General features: G+C 46.6%; 6 protein-coding genes across 7 annotated transcripts; 3 read left to right on the plus strand and 3 right to left on the minus strand.

The window, feature by feature from the left end:
- Nucleotides 1–93: 93 nt before the first annotated feature.
- LOC136192929 (DNA polymerase zeta catalytic subunit-like) lies at nucleotides 94–7,106 on the minus strand. Of its 2 annotated transcripts, none has more exons than XM_065981690.1 (32): nucleotides 6,766–7,106; nucleotides 6,636–6,710; nucleotides 6,497–6,578; nucleotides 6,360–6,438; nucleotides 6,257–6,308; nucleotides 6,105–6,205; nucleotides 5,955–6,056; nucleotides 5,821–5,902; nucleotides 5,676–5,770; nucleotides 5,547–5,621; nucleotides 5,184–5,499; nucleotides 5,027–5,130; nucleotides 4,235–4,964; nucleotides 4,146–4,185; nucleotides 3,624–4,097; nucleotides 3,045–3,575; nucleotides 2,871–2,989; nucleotides 2,672–2,813; nucleotides 2,534–2,616; nucleotides 2,319–2,480; nucleotides 2,207–2,264; nucleotides 2,074–2,153; nucleotides 1,953–2,022; nucleotides 1,795–1,902; nucleotides 1,638–1,747; nucleotides 1,468–1,582; nucleotides 1,269–1,406; nucleotides 1,020–1,210; nucleotides 858–965; nucleotides 617–803; nucleotides 406–567; nucleotides 94–358 (listed from the first exon to the last, which is right to left on the minus strand). In XM_065981690.1, exons 1-32 carry the CDS (start codon nucleotides 7,104–7,106, stop codon nucleotides 215–217), a joined length of 5,256 nt encoding a protein of 1,751 aa, XP_065837762.1. In that variant the 3' UTR covers nucleotides 94–214. The 2 variants fall into 2 exon arrangements, with proteins under 2 accessions (XP_065837762.1, XP_065837761.1); XM_065981689.1 differs by having other exon boundaries at nucleotides 5,547–5,624.
- A 447-nt stretch (nucleotides 7,107–7,553) lies between these two features.
- Nucleotides 7,554–9,961, plus strand: LOC136193016 (sushi, von Willebrand factor type A, EGF and pentraxin domain-containing protein 1-like). The gene is made up of 10 exons (XM_065981805.1): nucleotides 7,554–7,632; nucleotides 7,686–7,937; nucleotides 8,015–8,212; nucleotides 8,270–8,467; nucleotides 8,520–8,714; nucleotides 8,770–8,967; nucleotides 9,016–9,231; nucleotides 9,284–9,499; nucleotides 9,560–9,763; nucleotides 9,830–9,961. The coding sequence occupies exons 1-10, from the start codon at nucleotides 7,554–7,556 to the stop codon at nucleotides 9,847–9,849; spliced, it is 1,776 nt and encodes a 591-aa protein (XP_065837877.1). The 3' UTR covers nucleotides 9,850–9,961.
- On the minus strand, nucleotides 9,554–11,738 carry LOC136192950 (protein FAM76A-like). Its single transcript, XM_065981722.1, has 12 exons — nucleotides 11,613–11,738; nucleotides 11,434–11,548; nucleotides 11,318–11,379; nucleotides 11,201–11,267; nucleotides 11,091–11,149; nucleotides 10,941–11,037; nucleotides 10,775–10,878; nucleotides 10,630–10,725; nucleotides 10,524–10,578; nucleotides 10,413–10,475; nucleotides 10,260–10,361; nucleotides 9,554–10,205 (listed from the first exon to the last, which is right to left on the minus strand). The coding sequence occupies exons 2-12, from the start codon at nucleotides 11,503–11,505 to the stop codon at nucleotides 10,152–10,154; spliced, it is 831 nt and encodes a 276-aa protein (XP_065837794.1). The 5' UTR covers nucleotides 11,506–11,548; nucleotides 11,613–11,738; the 3' UTR covers nucleotides 9,554–10,151.
- On the plus strand, nucleotides 11,676–12,419 carry LOC136192965 (dynein light chain Tctex-type 1-like). The gene is made up of 5 exons (XM_065981741.1): nucleotides 11,676–11,745; nucleotides 11,795–11,836; nucleotides 11,895–12,018; nucleotides 12,073–12,150; nucleotides 12,210–12,419. The coding sequence occupies exons 1-5, from the start codon at nucleotides 11,719–11,721 to the stop codon at nucleotides 12,278–12,280; spliced, it is 342 nt and encodes a 113-aa protein (XP_065837813.1). The 5' UTR covers nucleotides 11,676–11,718; the 3' UTR covers nucleotides 12,281–12,419.
- Nucleotides 12,420–13,294: 875 nt separating this feature from the next.
- LOC136192977 (ubiquitin carboxyl-terminal hydrolase 16-like) lies at nucleotides 13,295–16,717 on the minus strand. Its single transcript, XM_065981757.1, has 16 exons — nucleotides 16,589–16,717; nucleotides 16,451–16,533; nucleotides 16,294–16,401; nucleotides 16,133–16,230; nucleotides 15,990–16,084; nucleotides 15,877–15,938; nucleotides 15,781–15,828; nucleotides 15,647–15,727; nucleotides 15,455–15,597; nucleotides 15,314–15,401; nucleotides 15,196–15,256; nucleotides 15,052–15,143; nucleotides 14,936–14,992; nucleotides 14,717–14,884; nucleotides 13,724–14,668; nucleotides 13,295–13,659 (listed from the first exon to the last, which is right to left on the minus strand). Exons 1-16 carry the CDS (start codon nucleotides 16,632–16,634, stop codon nucleotides 13,357–13,359), a joined length of 2,478 nt encoding a protein of 825 aa, XP_065837829.1. The 5' UTR covers nucleotides 16,635–16,717; the 3' UTR covers nucleotides 13,295–13,356.
- On the plus strand, nucleotides 16,680–17,714 carry LOC136192988 (splicing factor YJU2-like). Its single transcript, XM_065981773.1, has one exon. It carries the CDS (start codon nucleotides 16,751–16,753, stop codon nucleotides 17,621–17,623), a length of 873 nt encoding a protein of 290 aa, XP_065837845.1. The 5' UTR covers nucleotides 16,680–16,750; the 3' UTR covers nucleotides 17,624–17,714.
- The last annotated feature ends 19 nt before the right edge of the window (nucleotides 17,715–17,733 follow it).

Consider the following 17,733-nt stretch of genomic DNA (forward strand, 5'->3'; position numbering starts at 1 on the left):
AACCGTACTGTGTGGGCCCAAACGAGACTCCAATCTACTCTCATCTAAAGCGGGTGGCTTATAAGCTCTTTTATTTGCAGTCCATGCAATGGCGAAAATCAAAAAAGAATAATCTTCACTACACTCTAGAAGGATGCAGTAAACCGTGACCGCGCCTCAGAATGCGTACGTATATAGGTTCGTGCCACTATGGCAAGGATTCTGTGCGAATAAACTAGAATATTTCTCTCTCTAAACTGTCTAATTTTGAACGTTTGGCGAGGTCTCGCGAATCCCGCACAAGACGATATAAATTTGGACATTCTAATGAGGTGCAAAGCATACCGGGGTCTCTGAATCCAAGGCAATGAAAACACACCTACGACAAACGATACAAGAATCGATCCCGCCCAATCGAGTCGCTACCTCGCGAGTATCGCTGTACTTCTTTTCAATCGTTCTCAGTTGAGATTCCAAAACTGTGATTGCCAGTTGAGGTCGCTCGCGGCAGCTCGAGCAAACGCCCGTGTGACACAACTCGTTGCACACGACGCAGTGAACCGACCTAAAATAATGCGAAATCGTTTCCTAGAGAAATAAATGCGAGTCGTTCAAAAACAAAACACTTCGTTCTCACTTTGCGACTTTCGTCGTCATTTCCGACCAAAGAGTTGGATTTTTGAAATCGCGGAAGCTCGTTGTACCACGAAAAAACGTCGACGCCCAACAGAGAAAAAATCCTCGTTAGCGGAGGCAGAATTTGCTTCGTGACGTAATAAATCGAATTCAGTCGAAGGTTGGAGTCGTAGAGCACCTCGTCTGGCCTATATTGATTTCCTAAAGTCTTGCATTGCGGCGTTATAGTCGCCCTGACTCACCGTCGAACGAGTTGAATCAATGGCAAGCCCGGACTACCATAGACAATGACGTATGGAACGCGCTCGCCGACTCTGGGCTCGGCTCTTGGATCCGTTGCTAACAATTTTCTGCAAGGGACGTTATTAATGAATGATATTTCAGTTACAAATCACACTCCTCACTTCGTAATTTCGAGGCAAGGAACGCAGGCACCGGGCTTGTACGTGCCCATGCCTCGATACTCTTTTGCTATGATAAAGTCGAGCATGGGAACTCTGTCCTCCAAGATTTTGGTGCACTGCTTTTGCACGTAGCGTTTCACTTGCGAGACGTCTCGAGACTCGAACAGCAGCTTAATTGAGCGTTCTAAAATCTATCACCGCCAAGAACGTAGAGTTGAGATTTAGTTGAACCATGTTATGTATAGAAACCTTGACAGCAGCTTGGCATCCATCGCGTCTCACTGTCTCTATTCCTTTGGCGTCAAAAACGGGCTCCTTTTGTTCCGGTGTTTCGTACATAAAGCCAACGTAGCGCTTTTTCGTTTCCAGTACGCACGGCAAGTAAACCTGCGAGACCGAGTTGCTATAGTCGACAACTCACAAGTACGCATATATGATAATGACACACTTTTTCAAATTTCAATTTGACAGGTTTTGGATTAGCTGCAGTCACAGCCTCCACAATTTCGTGTCCAATTTCAAAAGCCCTGTCTTTTGAAACGCCTTTTAATAGAAGAAACATGCTGCCAGAAATAAATAAAATGACATGGTCCTGCTGCATCTGAAGAAATAAATAACCTGTCCGTATCTCCATAGACCACTTTTGCTTTCCACCTAGGATTGCGTTCTACCATGTCAATGGCCTTTTCAAGCGTCTCTCTCGCTTTTCTCACAATGCTATCGCCAATCTAAATACAAGCATAGTTTAGTAAATCAATTTCGTCTTGATCCCTACTTCAACACAAGGCATTCTTCCGGAAAAATTCGCGGACGTGTAGCCGTACGTGACGTTAGCGATTAATTTTAAACCGAGCTGACGAGCATCAAGCATACGGTAGATCGACTAAATAATGATATGCCAGGATCTAGTTGGACAGCAACTGTTCACTCAACTTTTTTATCTTTACATTTCTTCATTGATTGCTTCACCATAATGCGAGTCTTTAGTATTTCTTCCAACATTCTGAAGGTAATTCGTTAAAAAAACCGTGCTTGCCTTGGCAATTTTATCTACTTTGGAAGAACTCCTTTTCTGACGCAGGGCTTTACAAATGCTACTCCATTCGGAGAAACGCTTATATTCGGTTCAAGTTTCTGCGAAAAAATTGACCTAAACCAAAGCAACTCAACATAGAAAAAAAACTGGCCTTCAAGAGTTGAGGTGGAACGTTTAACGACGTTGCTCCAAACTTGAAATCGCCGGCTCTAAAACAAAGCAGGTCTACGATGTCTCTAAATGTCTGCAACGGTGCCCCTTACTCGGACAAGGAAGAAACACGACCCAGACACGTCGAGAAACAATAATTGTGCGCAATAATGATAGACGGGTACAGAGACCGGAAATCCAAGACAACGACGGGATCAGTGTAGAACCGAGACTCTGGTTCCATGATTAGCTGGAGGCACTCGGGTGCGTTCATCCTTTAAAGGAAAAAATCGTCTCCCTTGTAACACAGATATGACACCCGTAATACTTGGCCCGCTGTCGAGGACTTGGAGAAACGGGAACATAATTCATCGGTTTGGCAATGCGAAGCATCATTGATTCGACGCGATACTACGCGCGTATAAATTTATGACGCGTTAATTAATCAATTGCGTTTTTCTCCGACCTGGGAGCCCCTTGAAATGACGGAATAAAAGAGGATACCAAACAAACGAGCCAGCTCGCTCGTTCGTCCGACGATGTCGAGCCGTTCCAGAAGCAGCAAATTGAAGCGACATCGTCGCAGATAGTTCTCTACAACGCGCCACCTGCACGAAGGAATGACTATATTAATTAATTAATTTTTCTTTCGTCTGACGGCGCACCGATACGAATTCGTCTTTTGATCAAACCAAGACGTGAGCGTCTTGAAGTCGAATGAAGGAATGCGTTGATGCAGAACGTGAAAGACGACGTTTTCAAAACTGTAGCCGGTCAACGTGACCTGACGAGAAAGAGGAACGTATAAACTAATTGTTTCTCTTCCACTGCTATCTCACCTCTTTTCTCATGAGTCTCCAAACGTTTAGAACAATTCGTCCGCAGACGCATATCTCCGACATGTGCCGAGCTCCGTATTCGTCTCTTTCCGTCGAGTGGCGACTCGAACCCGTCCGATCAGGAACTCTCGATATTTCCGTGCAGAAATTGACGTCCAAAGCGGCCGCCCTTTCCATCGCGTAGCCCCACGAAAGCATTTGAATTTCGTATCCAACGAGAATATCGGGATCGTGTCTTCGAACGAGATCAATGAATTCTCGCAGAAGACTTTTTTCGTCTGGGAAGTAGTCGATTTTGATTCCGGAGAGTCCGCAGCGATCGAGCACTTCAAATTTCAAATCTTCGCCTCGTTGTCGATCGCTTTCGCCGCTCACCGCGTAGACGCCCGTGATTTCGGCCGGCGTTCCCATTGGCACGTCGCGCCAGATGCAATAGAAAGCGGCGCAGATGGAATCGATTGTCGGATCGGGACGATACGTACCGCGCGTTCTTACGTGCAACTCCAGGCTGAATTGCGTCAAGTGTTGGCACTGGAAGTCGGCAAAAAAATTATATGCAATAGCAATACGCGTTCTTACTTCTTTCAAAGCTTTGGCATCTTGGAGGTTTTTTTGACTGACTCGAAATCCAAACGAATTGTTGAGTGTCGGTCCTTCGATAAAAGATCCGTCAGAATGTTTTGACTCGGGACTTTGATAACAGAAGTGCTCGTTCAACTTGAGTCTGGCCGTTTGTCTGACAGATTGATGTATCAGAGACGGCGAGGAATGAAGACGAGTCTTCTTAGATTGGCTGTTGATAGGCGTACTTTGAGCGGCTGGTCTCTTTTCTGGCCTTTGCCGATTTTTTTGCTTCTGGTTCAGCCATTCTCGAGTCTTACTTGGATGCACCGGTGTTCGAGCGGGAGTCATGATACACGCCGTTGGTTGCCTCTGGTTAGCCACGCCGGCAACCGCGTATTCTTTCCTGATTTGATTCAACGTCAAATTCCGACGCGTTTCGGTGTCCACTAAAAGACACTTTCTCGTATCAAACTTAGGCAAATTGCATGCCTAACAAAACAATATCGAAATTTCTCTCTAAAACAGCTACAACGCCACCTTTTCTGACGGCACATGAAAGCGCTGATCGCGAACGTCTCTAAGACGAGAGGCTCCGCATAAAAAGGGGATTAGCTCTAAAGACTTACCTAGAACGAGTAGCGTCACTTGCAACACTATAATAAGCCGTTCGATGACTGACTTGAGGAATACCGTAGTCGCCAGCTGACTCGACGAGACTTCGCTTCGTAGGAGGGTCCAACAATGGCCTCAAGACAATAAACGACGCAGGAAGACGGCGGTCTGTCTCTTCTGCTTCCGCTCTCTCGAGCGTCGGCAAAGCGAAGGACGACGATTCGGTGGTGGAAGAAAGAGGCGGCGGCGACGGCGAACGAAAACCCATACGCTGCAAAGCGTCGTCCGAATCGCGACCGTCGAAACTGGAGAAGACGTCGAGCAGGGCGTCGTCTCCGGCTCGAAACAGCGGATGCTCGTCAAAGCCGAATCGAAAAGACGATCGAACGTAAAACGACGATCGTTCCTTTCCAGGAAATCTCATAATCCCCTTTTCGTTTCCTTTCGCGTCGACTCCCGTCCCAGATTGAATCGTTTCGACAGACTCGTTCTCCTCTTTTCTCCGGATATACTTTCTCGAGACGTTAAAGGGAATTTTTTCGGCGACAGGAACTAGAAAGCGGACTCCCGACGAAAGAGCGGCGACGGTCGTCTCGTCGGTCGTCTCCGCTTTTCTCCGATCGCTCGCAGCGCGACGAGATCTCGAAAACGACGACTGAAAGTCGCCAGTACGCCCACGAGAACCTCGCGACGACGACGACAACGACGACGACTTTCGCAACGGGTAAATTTTCCGTTCGCCGCCTCGATTAGAAAGAACAGGAAATAGAAAGAATAATCATCGAGACGTGCTATTGCTACTTTACTTCCTGGTCGATCCCTCGACCCATCAAGCTGCGGAATTGTTGTATTGGCTGCATCGAATTCGTCCATTAGAGCCGCAGCGGCGGAATCAAAAGAAGAATTCATGCTGGGGAAAGCGTCGTCTTTTGGATTTAATAGTTTTTTTTCGCTGATTTTTACCTGCTATCGAGGTTGTACGATGGTGAAAGACGCTGCGATAACTGAAAACTTTCTTCTTCGTCTTCTTTCATCGTATTTGCCAGGTCCATCAAATCCTGTTCGTCGTCGACGTCTAGACCGTAGCTCAGGAGTTCGTTTACGCTCTTCGAAGGTTCGCCGCTCAGAGTCGGTCCTGTCAAATGCTGGCTTAGAAGTCGTGCGCTTTCGCCGCGCTGACTCGAGTCGAGACGATGATTGGATTCTAGTGACGAGGCGAGCGTCGAGTCGGACGATTCGTCCAAATTGGCCAAAAGGTTCACCACGTCGCTGTCTATTCCTAAAGAGCAATGCACGCAAAGCTACAGATCAAAGACGCGGACCTACTCTGATCATAAGCTGGCTGACTTGAAGACGAGTAAACGACGTCCTCGCTAATTCTACCGAGAGGCTCCTGCTCTTCTGCTATATCGTTGCTAAGCTAAGCGCGTTCTAACGTAACGGGGGGAATCTCACCTTGAACAGGTGAAATCTGAGACTGATGTATTTCTACCGAAGCAGCATCGCTAATGGTTTGGTCACTTGACGCTTCTTGTGCCTCTTCAGTGTCACTGACGTGTGCATCAGTAAAAACAGTTCCACTGCGTTATACGGTCTATACCTCTGCGTGTGCTGTTCAATGATGCGACGTATTTCCTCTTTCCAAGCGCGCTCAGGTTCGTAATCGTCCCTATCTGCTCGATCTGAAAAAAAATTGATACTGTACTATACTAGTGGAGGTCTCTTTGCAATGACCTGGTGAGAGAGGCGGCGTCAACTGTGAAGATTCATTTTGCTGTCTTCGCCTTTCCTGTTCGTCTTCCCAGATTGCGGCCAGGCCAGGATTAGCAAATTTAGCTACACGCGATGTGAGGTAATATTTCCCCCAACGTCACCTCTTCTAACCCTGGCTTATATTCTTTTGATTTAAAATATCGACCGCAACGCCGTCTGCTTCCAGTTCACATACACTTTGACGAGTTACGCTCGGAGAAAGTAAGAGATCTCTAGTTCCAAAAAGCATTTATTTCTCTCCTGACTACCAAGAGAATCTGTACCTTGATATGGTCGTCTCATTCCAAATTTCAACAGGTGAAGATGACAAAGTGGCTATTCAAGAAATGCTATAGATACGACGTCAAAATTTAATTTTTCTAGTACCTGGGGTCAATGGAAGACGAAATTTAACAGCAGAAAATTCGATGAAATTCATACCATACAAATTATAGTCCATAAAGAACTAAAAAATGAAGAAAATGTATCCTGGAGATCAAGAGTAATAAGTCAGCACAGCCTACCTGAAGTAAGAAGGGTATGTGAGACTCGTGCGGTTGGAAACAGTGATTCATCACAGCACCAGTCTGAAGCAGCTCAGCAACGCTGTCCAAAATTATTACTATCATTACTATTATTTTGATAAAACAAAGAAATCCTTACCGTCCTGCAGTAAACGGATTGTAGAGATATATTTTCAAAAACAGCTTTTCTTCTGCGTGGTAGCCGTAGAATGGCCTATTATTAAGACGCACTCGGTATGTCTCACCCAAGAGACGTGACCCAGACTTACAGGCCTCTGACAGGAACGATTTTGTAGACGGCTTGCTGTTGGACTCGATCTCCCCTTCCCAATGCGACGTGAAGAGCGACGTCGATGCTCGCTGCTATTTGTCGCATGTACGCGACGTCCGTTTGCCAAGCGCCGCCGTTGCACGGAACGTAGATGTAGGGGAAGAGCCCGTGGACGTGAACGCACGCCTTTTGGCCACCCGGAGTCGATCCGTACACGCGAATGACGGGAATCTGCTTTGTTAGGCTGCAGCGAAAGTCGGAGTAGCCAACATCGAGGCCAGCCACCGGCTGCGCCATGTAGAAATCGGCTGTGACGATCCGAACACGAAACGGATTCATCACAGCCACGGCTGATATCAATGTATTGCGGAGCGCCATTTCCCCACGCCGTCATTGAGCAGATCGTGAAACCGAAACGAATCACAAGACGACGCCTTTTGTTCAGACGGCAATTCTATAACACATAACAACTTGTTTCACGTATGCATGCATGAGTTGTGCAAAAACCGAAAGCAACAAAGCGACGTTTGAATGGAATGTAGGCGTTGCACCAACGTCCTTGCTAGGGTCAGTCAATGCTATACTAATCCCAGTGCAAAACTTATTAGTCTAGCTAAATAACGAAGCATCATGCAGGCTCTGGCATAGCGTCACACGTACGTTACGGACAGCTAGGGAAAAACAAGGAAATCGAAATTCCATCATTGGAATCCCCCGGAGGTTGTCTTTATAATGAGTTACAGTGAGCGGCAGTGCCCCAAGGGTTCCCTCAAGTCTACCTGCTCAATGAACAGAGAGCCTCGCGGCGAGTTTTCTATCTACACTGCACTGCTATGTGCTGCTACAACATTTGCAATTTGCCAAGGTTACGCTGGAAAGACTTTTAGACACGAATGTCGCAATGAGTTTGAAATCTAGCAAAGACCGAAACGACGTGTTCTGAATGCCGCCAGCCTCAGAACCCAGACCATGGGCAATGGATACGAAAAACCGGAAGCGGATCGGAGAGAAAAGCAAAATTCGTTCTGACATGCGACGAAGGCTACATTCCTACGAACCGAGGGGAGACAGTGGAGGCACCTAACGCCGGCGTCGTGTGTCGCTGCCCTAAAGGAAAATCGGCAATCTGGCCTGGAGCCGATTATCAATGCGCGCGAAACGCCGTCGAGAGTAAGGACATTTTACAAAGTGAAACGTCGTCCATGCAGAACCGTTTTCCTTTCAATGAGCTCGTTTTATTTCGCCAGGTGGTTACATCGCGTGTGCCGACACGCTGTTTCCGCATATCAATAATTCGGAATATTTGAGAATAAACGAGAGCTACGGAGTCGGAGAGTGCCACGACAACTACAAGGTAGAATCGCCGTCGTACAACGAGAGTCGAGTGCGAACGAAGTTCAGCCTGACGTGCAACGAGGGATCGTGGGAAAAGATAAAATGCGTCGGTAAGTGAGAGGAAAGCGCGTGCAAAGCGAGACGACGTCTATAAACAACGGATCTAGAAATACGATGCCGTGAGATTGCCCTAGCAACAGGCACCGTGGCTAAGTTTGTTCAAAGCGTAGCAGGTCGCTCGTGCGAACGCGAACGCTATAGCGTGGGCAGCTGTGTTGAGCATAAGTGCAGTGCGAATAATTGGGCTTTGATCGCTGTGTGTCTACCCGACGGCGAGTGGTCGTCGTATCCCGAGCCATGCAGCCGTAAGTAATATCGAATGATAAAAGTGTACAACCAGACACTTTTATTTTGCAGCTACTTCGGCCACTGCACGCAACAAAGACTGTCGCTCGCCCGATTTTTTTCCAAAATCGGAGAACGCTCAGTTTGTTTTAACTGGCGACGGAACAGCGGTGGCTCTATGCAACAAGAACTACCGATTCGACGGAAAGTCGCGGCGCTTTGGCTATTTAGATTGTGTCCAGGGTTGGACTAGGTTCAAGTGCCGAGGCACGTACTATAATGGCCTACGCAAATCATTATTGATTAAACAACTCTTCTTTAGAGGTGAAGTGTAAAATAAAGGATCCGCGTTTCGAAACGGATCCCATTCAAATCGCAAAGGCACCGCCTCACCCCATTTTACCGGGCTCTCGACTGGAATTAGAATGCTATCCCTCGAAACTACGTTTAGTTCCTAAAAACACGACGATTTGTTTGCCATCAGGCGAATGGACGCAACCCGTGCCAAGCACGTGTATAGGTAAACAATTAAAATGCGCTACTCGAGATTCTGAACCTACACGTGCAGAACCAAACCGACGTTGTACCCATCCCCAGCTCGAGTCGCCCAGGGCACATCAACCGGTCATCGCAAATGCACCAAACATTCAGGATGATGGACACTCGCCAAGTACTCGACTTGTCTGGTCGTGCGGCAGGGGATACGCAGAAACCGGTTTTACTCAAGTCTGCAACGGACTAACCGGACTGTGGGAACCGCCAGTCATCCCGGCTTGCACTCCAGGTGAGTCCCTTTACACTTGTGCTTGAGTCGACTAAGACACTTTGCTCTGAAGTTGTCCACTGCCCGTTTTCCAAAAGTATGATCCTCAATGATTCGAATTCTATCCCAACTATTAAAAACGCGGAGTCGGTGACGTTTCGCGTGGGGGAAAATATAACGTTTACGTGCAAAAACACTTCCTACTACCACTACCGGGGCGAGGCGACGTGGACGTGCACAGAAAAGCAAACGTGGGATGTAGGCACTCAGGCTTTCACGTGCAGGAGAAGTAAGCAGTAGGCTTAGGGTATTCAATGCAGACCAAATGTTCAATTGCATTGCTTCCTAGTCTACAGACCGTGCTCGCTTCCCAAAGAAGCAGGCGCGACTGTGCTGATGAATGGTTACTCAATCAAAGTCAAGCCGTGCAAACGAGGAAAAGGGCGACCCACTTTGAAGGCAAATACAACGCTAACTTGCCAAGAAAATGGGTTAACCAAACCGCGGTACGAATTCTGTGAACGTTGTCGGAATCTTAAAGGATCCCTGTGCGGTGAGCGTTTACAGCGTCTCGTTTCACTAATCTATAGCTAGCTATCTTCCGCTTTATACGCTATAGAAACGCAAACTAACTTCTAAGCAAGTTTCGGTTACTTCAGAACGAAGAAACTAGATAGTTAGTATGTTATGATGTACGACGTAAAGCAGTCTGTTTGAGTATAAGAAACAGTAAAGCAACGTTACAGCTGTACCTGGCCAATTCTTCCAAAATGAGACCCCATACGATTACGGCGACAATAACGGCACTAAGGACCATGTACCAAAAACTAATTAGGGCGCCCGGGCTTCAGCAAAACGTGCGCATGCCATATAAAATCGCCTCTGATTTGGCGTTGAAGTCAATGTATGTACAGTACGCGTACCTTGACCACGTAGGTGTCTTAGGTGCTTGTCTTCTTCTTGCCTGGCTGTCGCTGTAGAGCCCTTCTTTGTGACTTAAAAAGATTAGATACATCACACCTGTGTTTGCATGAACGGTATAAGAATACCAGAAGTGCTTCAGACTTCTCCTTGCTCTCTTTTTGAAGGGTGACTATCTTTTGCCTATAGCTCTTTTCCGTTTGATTGAGCTGAGCTTTGAGTTCAAAAATCTTTTTTTAAAAAATCGAGTCGTTTTAGAATGGATTAACACCGTTTCATACTAGTTTGTCTTTTTTAAATATCTCCTGATCTTTCTGCTGCACAGCTCTCTTCAAATCAGCCACCTATGGCACGTTTCACGCCATCAATTTCAACAACTAATCCTCTCCTACCTCTTCATTCAGCTGAGAAACTCTTAATACGCTATCCGCTTGAAGTACGGATTCTCTAAAGTCTTTGATGTCACCAATAAACTAAACTGGAAAATTAGTGTCATACAATGACACCGGAACTCGATCTGTGGTTGTTGACTCTGAGGCCCTCGAATCAACGTCGGTAGAATCATTATCAGTGCCGTGCTTTATCCGTGTGCTTCTAAGAGAGTTAATTTGAAGGCAATTGTTCAATAATTCTCCTCAAATACTCTGAATTATGCTTTTCTTTGTCTTTCATTGGCCTTTTCTTTTCTCGATGAAGCTTCCTTTTATATTCCATTGTGCACAACATACACAAAATCTTTCCACCGACCTGAGCACGCCACACAGGATTTTAATTAAATGCTTGTGAGACTGCTACTAATATAAGCTAACCTTCTGTCGTCTGTCCGCTTCCTTGATAAAAGCAGACTGCTTGTCGCACATTTCGCATTTCACAGGATTTCCGTACTTCTTTTTCGAAGATTCGCATCTAAAGGACTCATCAAGTCAGAAAGAAAAGAAAACACATCTCAGGTTCTCTACCTTCTGCAGGGCTGCGAGCCGAACGCGGACGGCAAAAGACAGTAGATGCACTTCGCGGGCTAAAGACGCGACATAAGAAGGAGAAAATTCACGCAAGAGAGACGCTCTACCTGTCCGTAGAGCTGGACGTTCATTTGGCATTCGACGCACGCAACGTTTCGCTTATCTGTCCCATTTCTTTAAAAATTCGTCAAAGAGTACCCAAAAGTATCGGCGCGACTTCTCACTTGGCGCGAAATTCGACTCTGCAGTACTTGCAGAGTACTGACGGGAACATTTGGCGGCATGCCTGTACGTTGGGAGCCTTTAGAGAATCGAGGAATGTTGTGCCATGTTTATTAACCTTGCAGAGACTTTGCGTGGTCGATAATTCGTGTTCGGAGCACGACTTTTTGCATTGTTTGCAAACAGACATGTCGCTACTAGCGCGCGCAAGGTCGTTGCTTGCCGATTTTTTCCTGCAACAGGAAAGCGATTCCAGATTCAAAGAGGCACTCAGATTGATAACTAGCGCTTCTGTGCCTAATTCGATTAGTTCTGCTTAGCCCCAAATCGCTTTCAACGCAAAATATTAGATTCAGTCCGGGCTCTTCACTTGATATAAATTTGTCTGTGTGTAGTGGTCTCCATGGACGAATTTCAGTCACCAGAAGAGGTACAACTCGCCCGAACCGACCTAAACATGCATTAGAGTGTTGTTCCAGACGAGTTTCGTCGTCGACGAAGTCAGTTCGATCATAAAAGAGGTGAGTCCGAAGACGATCGAATAAAAACGAGTCAAACGACGTCGTCTTGAAACGCTAGTCGGTCGAAAGCGTTGTGGGAAGCAGTCTTTATCAGCACAATAAGGTAAATCAGTGGACTTCGAACGTCGTCGAGCAGTGCCTCGGTCAATTGACAAAACTCGGAAAACCGTTCAAATACATAGGTACATAGATACAGGAAAAGTATTATCTTTATTCATTCTTACTGATTCTTTTAGTGAGCTGCGTTATTATGCAGAAAAATGGTGCTGGTCTTCATACTGCGGCCTCTTGCTTTTGGGACAGTACCACGGACGGTATTTAGCTTTGATTGAAAATTGACGATTTTTAAAAATTTTCCTCGTTTTTTTCATAGGAAGTTGTACTGTCAGATGGGAGAATAAGTCAATGTATTGCATCGTCAGCGTGTTTGGTCTTGCCATATAAGAACGAGAAAGGAAGACGTCTTGTCTTTTTATAATTTAGTCACGCCGCGGTACGTTAGCTTTGTCGTGTTGCCTACACTATAGTACGCATTATTCGAAAATAAAAAATTGAAGGCGTGGCTTACGTCATGCGTCGTTGATATTGACTGCGGTAGCCGTTCCTAAGCGACGGATATGGGCTGTGGTTCGTCTACACGGTCTTTCGCTGCTATTTCGGCAAAGAAGAGCCCTGTAGTTATTGTATCTGCTCGAGGAGATGATGACGTGCAAAGTGGAGAAAGTCGAGCCACTGAGCAGTTGGAGGAATCACCTGTGCCTCTTCCCAGCCAAAAAGACGAGACTTGCGCTCAAATCTACGATAAGCAAAAGAATCGTGAGCAGGCTAACGTAGACGCCGAAAGCAGCAGCAGCAGCAGGCCTGCCGAAGAAGAGCAAAAGGATTGTCAGATTCGTCAACAAGAAATGAAGCGCCCAGAAAGCGCCAAACCTGAAATTAGTCAATTGAAAAATACCCAAGAGGCAGAAATGGTAGCGGAAGATCAAAATAACGAACCCAAAGCGGTACCAGAAAATGGTAACGAGGTGAAAACTGTGACGAGAGAACCACAATATGAACACCAAAGAGAAATTGTATCAGAAATTACTCCTCGGCAAGAGAGTTCTGCTGACAACTCGGAAAATCGACAGAAAACTCCAGAGACTCCACATAGAAGCAGAAGAACTGACGTCATGGTAACACCTAATAATTCAAATCAATTGGAAGACAAAGTCAAGCCAAAGGACCTCATATACCATTCTGTATTGCCTCGTACCAGTAGACAGGCTGAAGCCTCTTCAAAGAGCTACGCCAGATCTCCCAAAATTCAAAGACTCCAAGTTTCGTGTGGTTTCATAGAGGATGATCGAACCCTAGGCGGACAAGCAGAAGCGTCACCAACGAGCTACGCCAGATCTCCAAAAATTCGAAAACTTCAAGTTTCATGTGGCTTCATCGATGATGACGACTATACGAGGCTATCTGGAATAATACCAATTTAGCAAAATAAACAATACAAATCATACAATGCCGTTCACAAGTCAGACTCGTTCATAGAACAAGAGAAACGCCTGGGAATTGCTCACAACCTCTGGAGAGACAAGTCGAACGGCAGAATCACTTACGTAGTACCACTGATCCCTGGCGGAGCTGGCGGCGGCGGCGGCAGCGGCGGTCTCCGCCTCCGCTTTTTCTCCACCGGGAAGACGGGACACGAAACGAAGCTGGGGAGGATTCGCTCGGGTTTTGACGTATGCGGTGTAGTGTCCACTTCGCAAGGAGCCGCTGTGTTCAACGACGCCGTAGAGAGAGTAGCGCACTTTGCCGTCGCTATCCAAGTCGACCTATAAATTAAACGCGTTGGGGCTTCTATTTTTAAAATACACGTATGTCACGATGCGTGCCTACTTCCGCTTTAGAGCTGCAGAACGACGTCACGTCGAGAACGAAGGGGAACGAAACGTGTTGGCTGACCTTGCGAAGGAAGTAGCCGGACTGGTGAAAGCGTTTCAGGTGCAACGTCAAGACTGGCGGCAGTGTCCACAAAAGGAGCTGTTTCGTTGCTATGGAGTATACCATGGAAGGTGGCTGCTTTTTCGTTGACTTTTCAGAAGAGGAGTCGTCTTCGTCTTCGTCGGCGGAACCTGGCTCCGCGACTTCTTCTTCGTCGCTTTCTGCTCGCGACGTTGCTCGTTTGGTGCACGTCGCACAGCCGAACTTATTTACCCCGTCCAGCACTTCCTCGGCGCAGAACCAAGCCAGCGAGTTTTCCAAGGAAAACTGTCCGGGCTGTGGTGGTTGCAGCGGAGATAGAGTGGAAGAATGAGGAACGTCTGCAACTGCTGCCGTTGCTACAGCGCTTTCGTTCACTTCACTTGCAGCTTCTTCTTCTTCTTCTTCTTCGTGCTGACTTTGGTCCTTCGCTTCATCCGCTTCAATGGATTTGTCATCGTCCTTTGGCTCTTCATTCGCATTCTCTTCCTCTGGCGTTTGAACTGGTGCGTCTTCTAATGGGGCGCTTTCCTCTCCTCCGTTCAAATTCAACTGTTTCATTCCATCTACTATCGTTGCATTTCCTTCCTCTTCCTCTGGCGTTTGAACTGATGGATCTTCTTCCAATGGGGTGCCTTCCTCTCCTCCGTTCGAATTCAACTGTTTCGTGCTATCTACTATCGTTTCAGAGCCCTCTACTATCGTTGCATCAGAGCCCTCTTCTTGTCTTTCATCCTGAGGACTCTTTGGCTCTTCTTCCTCACCTGTTTTGGCAGTCACCTGAGAACCTTTCTCGCCCATTTCCTCGTCGTCATTACAAACCGATTCAGAAGCAGAGTTACCTCTAGTCCTCTTTGATTTCTAAAAAAATGCTCAAAAGAGAGTGAGATCAATCCTTTGTGCGCTAACCTTCCGTTTTTCTCGATCCATTTTCTTTTTCTGGTACTTAGAAGGCTTTTGACTTTGAGGTGCCGGTGACGCATGAGTAGCGTCGTCGGAGTGTTTCGTGTCTTTTCCTCCTCTTCCTCCTCCCCCTAACGTTACGTTTCTCTTAGAGCCGATTTGATTGCGCTTCAACTGCACGAAAAAATTCAAATTCAGAAAAATCGAGTATCAAGCTTCAATTACGCCGTCGTCACGAATTGGCAATGATAAATCGAGGAAAGACTCAACCACTGCAGAAGCCTACAGCAACAAAACAACAACTCTTCGCTTGAATCAAAAAATGAATGGATCCATTATACAGTGTGACATTCTTGACAAACGACAGTGCTACTGAGCTTTCCTCCAAATATGACATCTACAAAAGTAGACGTATTGATTTCGGCATAGTGCTCTAAAAAATCAAAGACGTTTTATAAGATTTTCTCACAATAACTCTGGCTAACCTTTTAATACTGCATCTTCAGCCTTGCCACCATAGTGAGAACGAACACTTGCTCTCAGCCTCTACAAGATATTGAATTTTGGCCATTACCTCGGTGCTACAAGAGACTAAAGGCAAACCCTTATTTCATCCACTTTCAAAGCATCTAAAAGATGTCTCAACAATTCCTGACTGTCCTGCTGTTGATAACCGCGAAATCGTTGAGCCCTGGACAGACCGAATCATTCTCATTAGTACAAATGTAGAGAGATGGTCAGAACCTCTTGCATATGGCATCAAATAGAAGTCTTGGACTAATTGCCTTCTGTTTAGCAGCAGAAAAAAACGATGTGTACAGACAATTCAACGGAGTCGTCAACACATTGTAAGAATCCACAGATGGAACCACCTCAACAGGTGAACCCTAAGATATCCGTCCCGTCAAGAAATCCAGCAAGGAAGTCCTACTGCACCTCTTTCAACGTCAACATTCGGGGACGTTGCAAGCTCTCTGGCGAGACAGCATAACGAAGCAGAGGTGTCTGCAAGAGATTCTGTTGCAAATGATTAGACAAGATAAATGATAATCAGATATGTAGACTCTTGCCTGCATGACAGCATTAAAAAAGCACGTATTGCCGAGATTCATAAGGCCCTGACACAAAGATCTAATATACAGAAAGTCGCCTGTGACTGTAGCAACCTTTACTGAGCCACTCAGTGCGAGCTCAGACTTTGCTTCACTTCGAACGCACCCTTCGGAGGCTATGACCCATCATTACAAATGTCAATATATTATGAAGAAAAAATACTCACTAGCCGTTTTATGTAGCCCGAGCTCTTTTCGTAGACTGCATATGCAGTCAGTCAGAGCAGACGCTTCCCTGAGCTCATCATCGCAAGCATAGCACCTAGCACATTTAGGTAACAGCCTTATAGTGAGAAAAATGAGTCCCAACCATATCTGCCACGTGGAAAGATTGACAACGATAGGGTGATCGATCCCGTTTTTATTGTGCTGAAGGGCGTGCTGTGCCTCGCTCTGTCGGGAGCATCCCTGAAGCGGCGGTCAAAAAAAGGGAAAAATTAAATTCACTACCGGTATTTTTTTTTCGAGTACCGTTTGACCACACTTGAGGCAAAGGCACAGCTCCGCGTCGGCGACATCTCGCTTGGGTGAATGCGCATTTTGATTTTCCTGTTTCGTTCTCGCCCGCTTCTCGCACTCCTTTTTACGACCGGATCGAGTGAACCGTTCGGGCTGTGTCTATTCTTACCGAGCACGTTTTTAATTGCGATCGTTTCAGCTTCTTTATGACTTTCGGGTCGGTCCCTTTTTTGACGTGAGGACACTGCGGTTCTACACCCCATCGAGTCGCGAATCCCAAAATAGTACACCAAAGCGCATTGCTTACGCGTGTTAGAATTGCCTTTCTTCTTCTGCTTACTCTTCTTGCCCATTTTTTCCGAATCCTGAATCCGGGTGACGAAGTGAAGTCATAACCACCTGACCGCAGCCTACATAGATTAATAAATCGTCACGTCACTTTGGCTTTGTTGTTGCGTCCTCGCCAAAAATGACGGAAAGAAAGGTTCTGAACAAGTATTTCCCGCCGGATTTCGATCCGAAAAAGATCCCGCGAATGCACATGTCGCGCGATCGCCAGTACGTGATTCGCATCATGGCCCCGTTCTCGATGCAATGCAACACGTGCGGCGAGTACATCTACAAGGGCAAAAAGTTCAACGCGAGACGAGAAACGTCGCTCAACGAAACGTATTTGGGCCTACGCATCTATCGCTTCTACATCCGCTGTCCTCGTTGCGTGTCCGAAGTCGCTTTCAAGACCGATCCCGAGCACTGCGATTACATTTGCGAAGGGGGAGCCACTCGCACGTTCGAGGCGCAGAAGATCGCCGACGCCGACGACAAGCGCTTGGAAGCGGAACGCGAGGAGGAGGAGATGAGTAATCCAATGAAAGCGCTGGAGAATCGCACGAAAGAGTCGAAACGGGAGATGGATATATTGGACGCGTTGGAGGAGATTAAGGATCAGAATGCTCGCTTTTCGAAGGTCGAGTACGAGGACTTGCTGACGAGAAACCGGGAGTTTGAAGACATCGTTGCCAAGCGAGAGGAGGAGGAGGAGGAGGCCATGGTAAAGGCCGTCTTTGGGACCGACTCCACGTTTGTTAGGCGAATTCAGGATGATTCCGATGAGGAAGAGGAGGCTGTGGCGGGTAAGAGGACGAAGAATTCGGGAGGAAACCCCACTGACGTTTTGGCTGAAAAAACTGAACCAGCTGCAAAGAAATCAAAGATGATAGGAGTGCTGGTGAAGAAAAAGGCAAAAGACCCACCAGCAGCAGCACCACCACCAGTGAAGAACTCAGGATTGAGCTTGTTAGGTGGGTACGAGGGTAGTAGTAGCAGTGATGAAAATGATTGATTTGTACATTTGACTGATGTACGCTGACCCACACCTAAAATCAAAGCTTTTACCAGAGGTACAGTATGTGCACTAGAGATACCTCAATAAAAATAAATGAATTGTAAAAG

The sequence above is a fragment of the Oscarella lobularis genome, chromosome 11 (genome assembly GCF_947507565.1).
Source record: "Oscarella lobularis chromosome 11, ooOscLobu1.1, whole genome shotgun sequence".
In the NCBI taxonomy this organism is placed as follows: Eukaryota; Metazoa; Porifera; class Homoscleromorpha; order Homosclerophorida; family Oscarellidae; genus Oscarella; species Oscarella lobularis.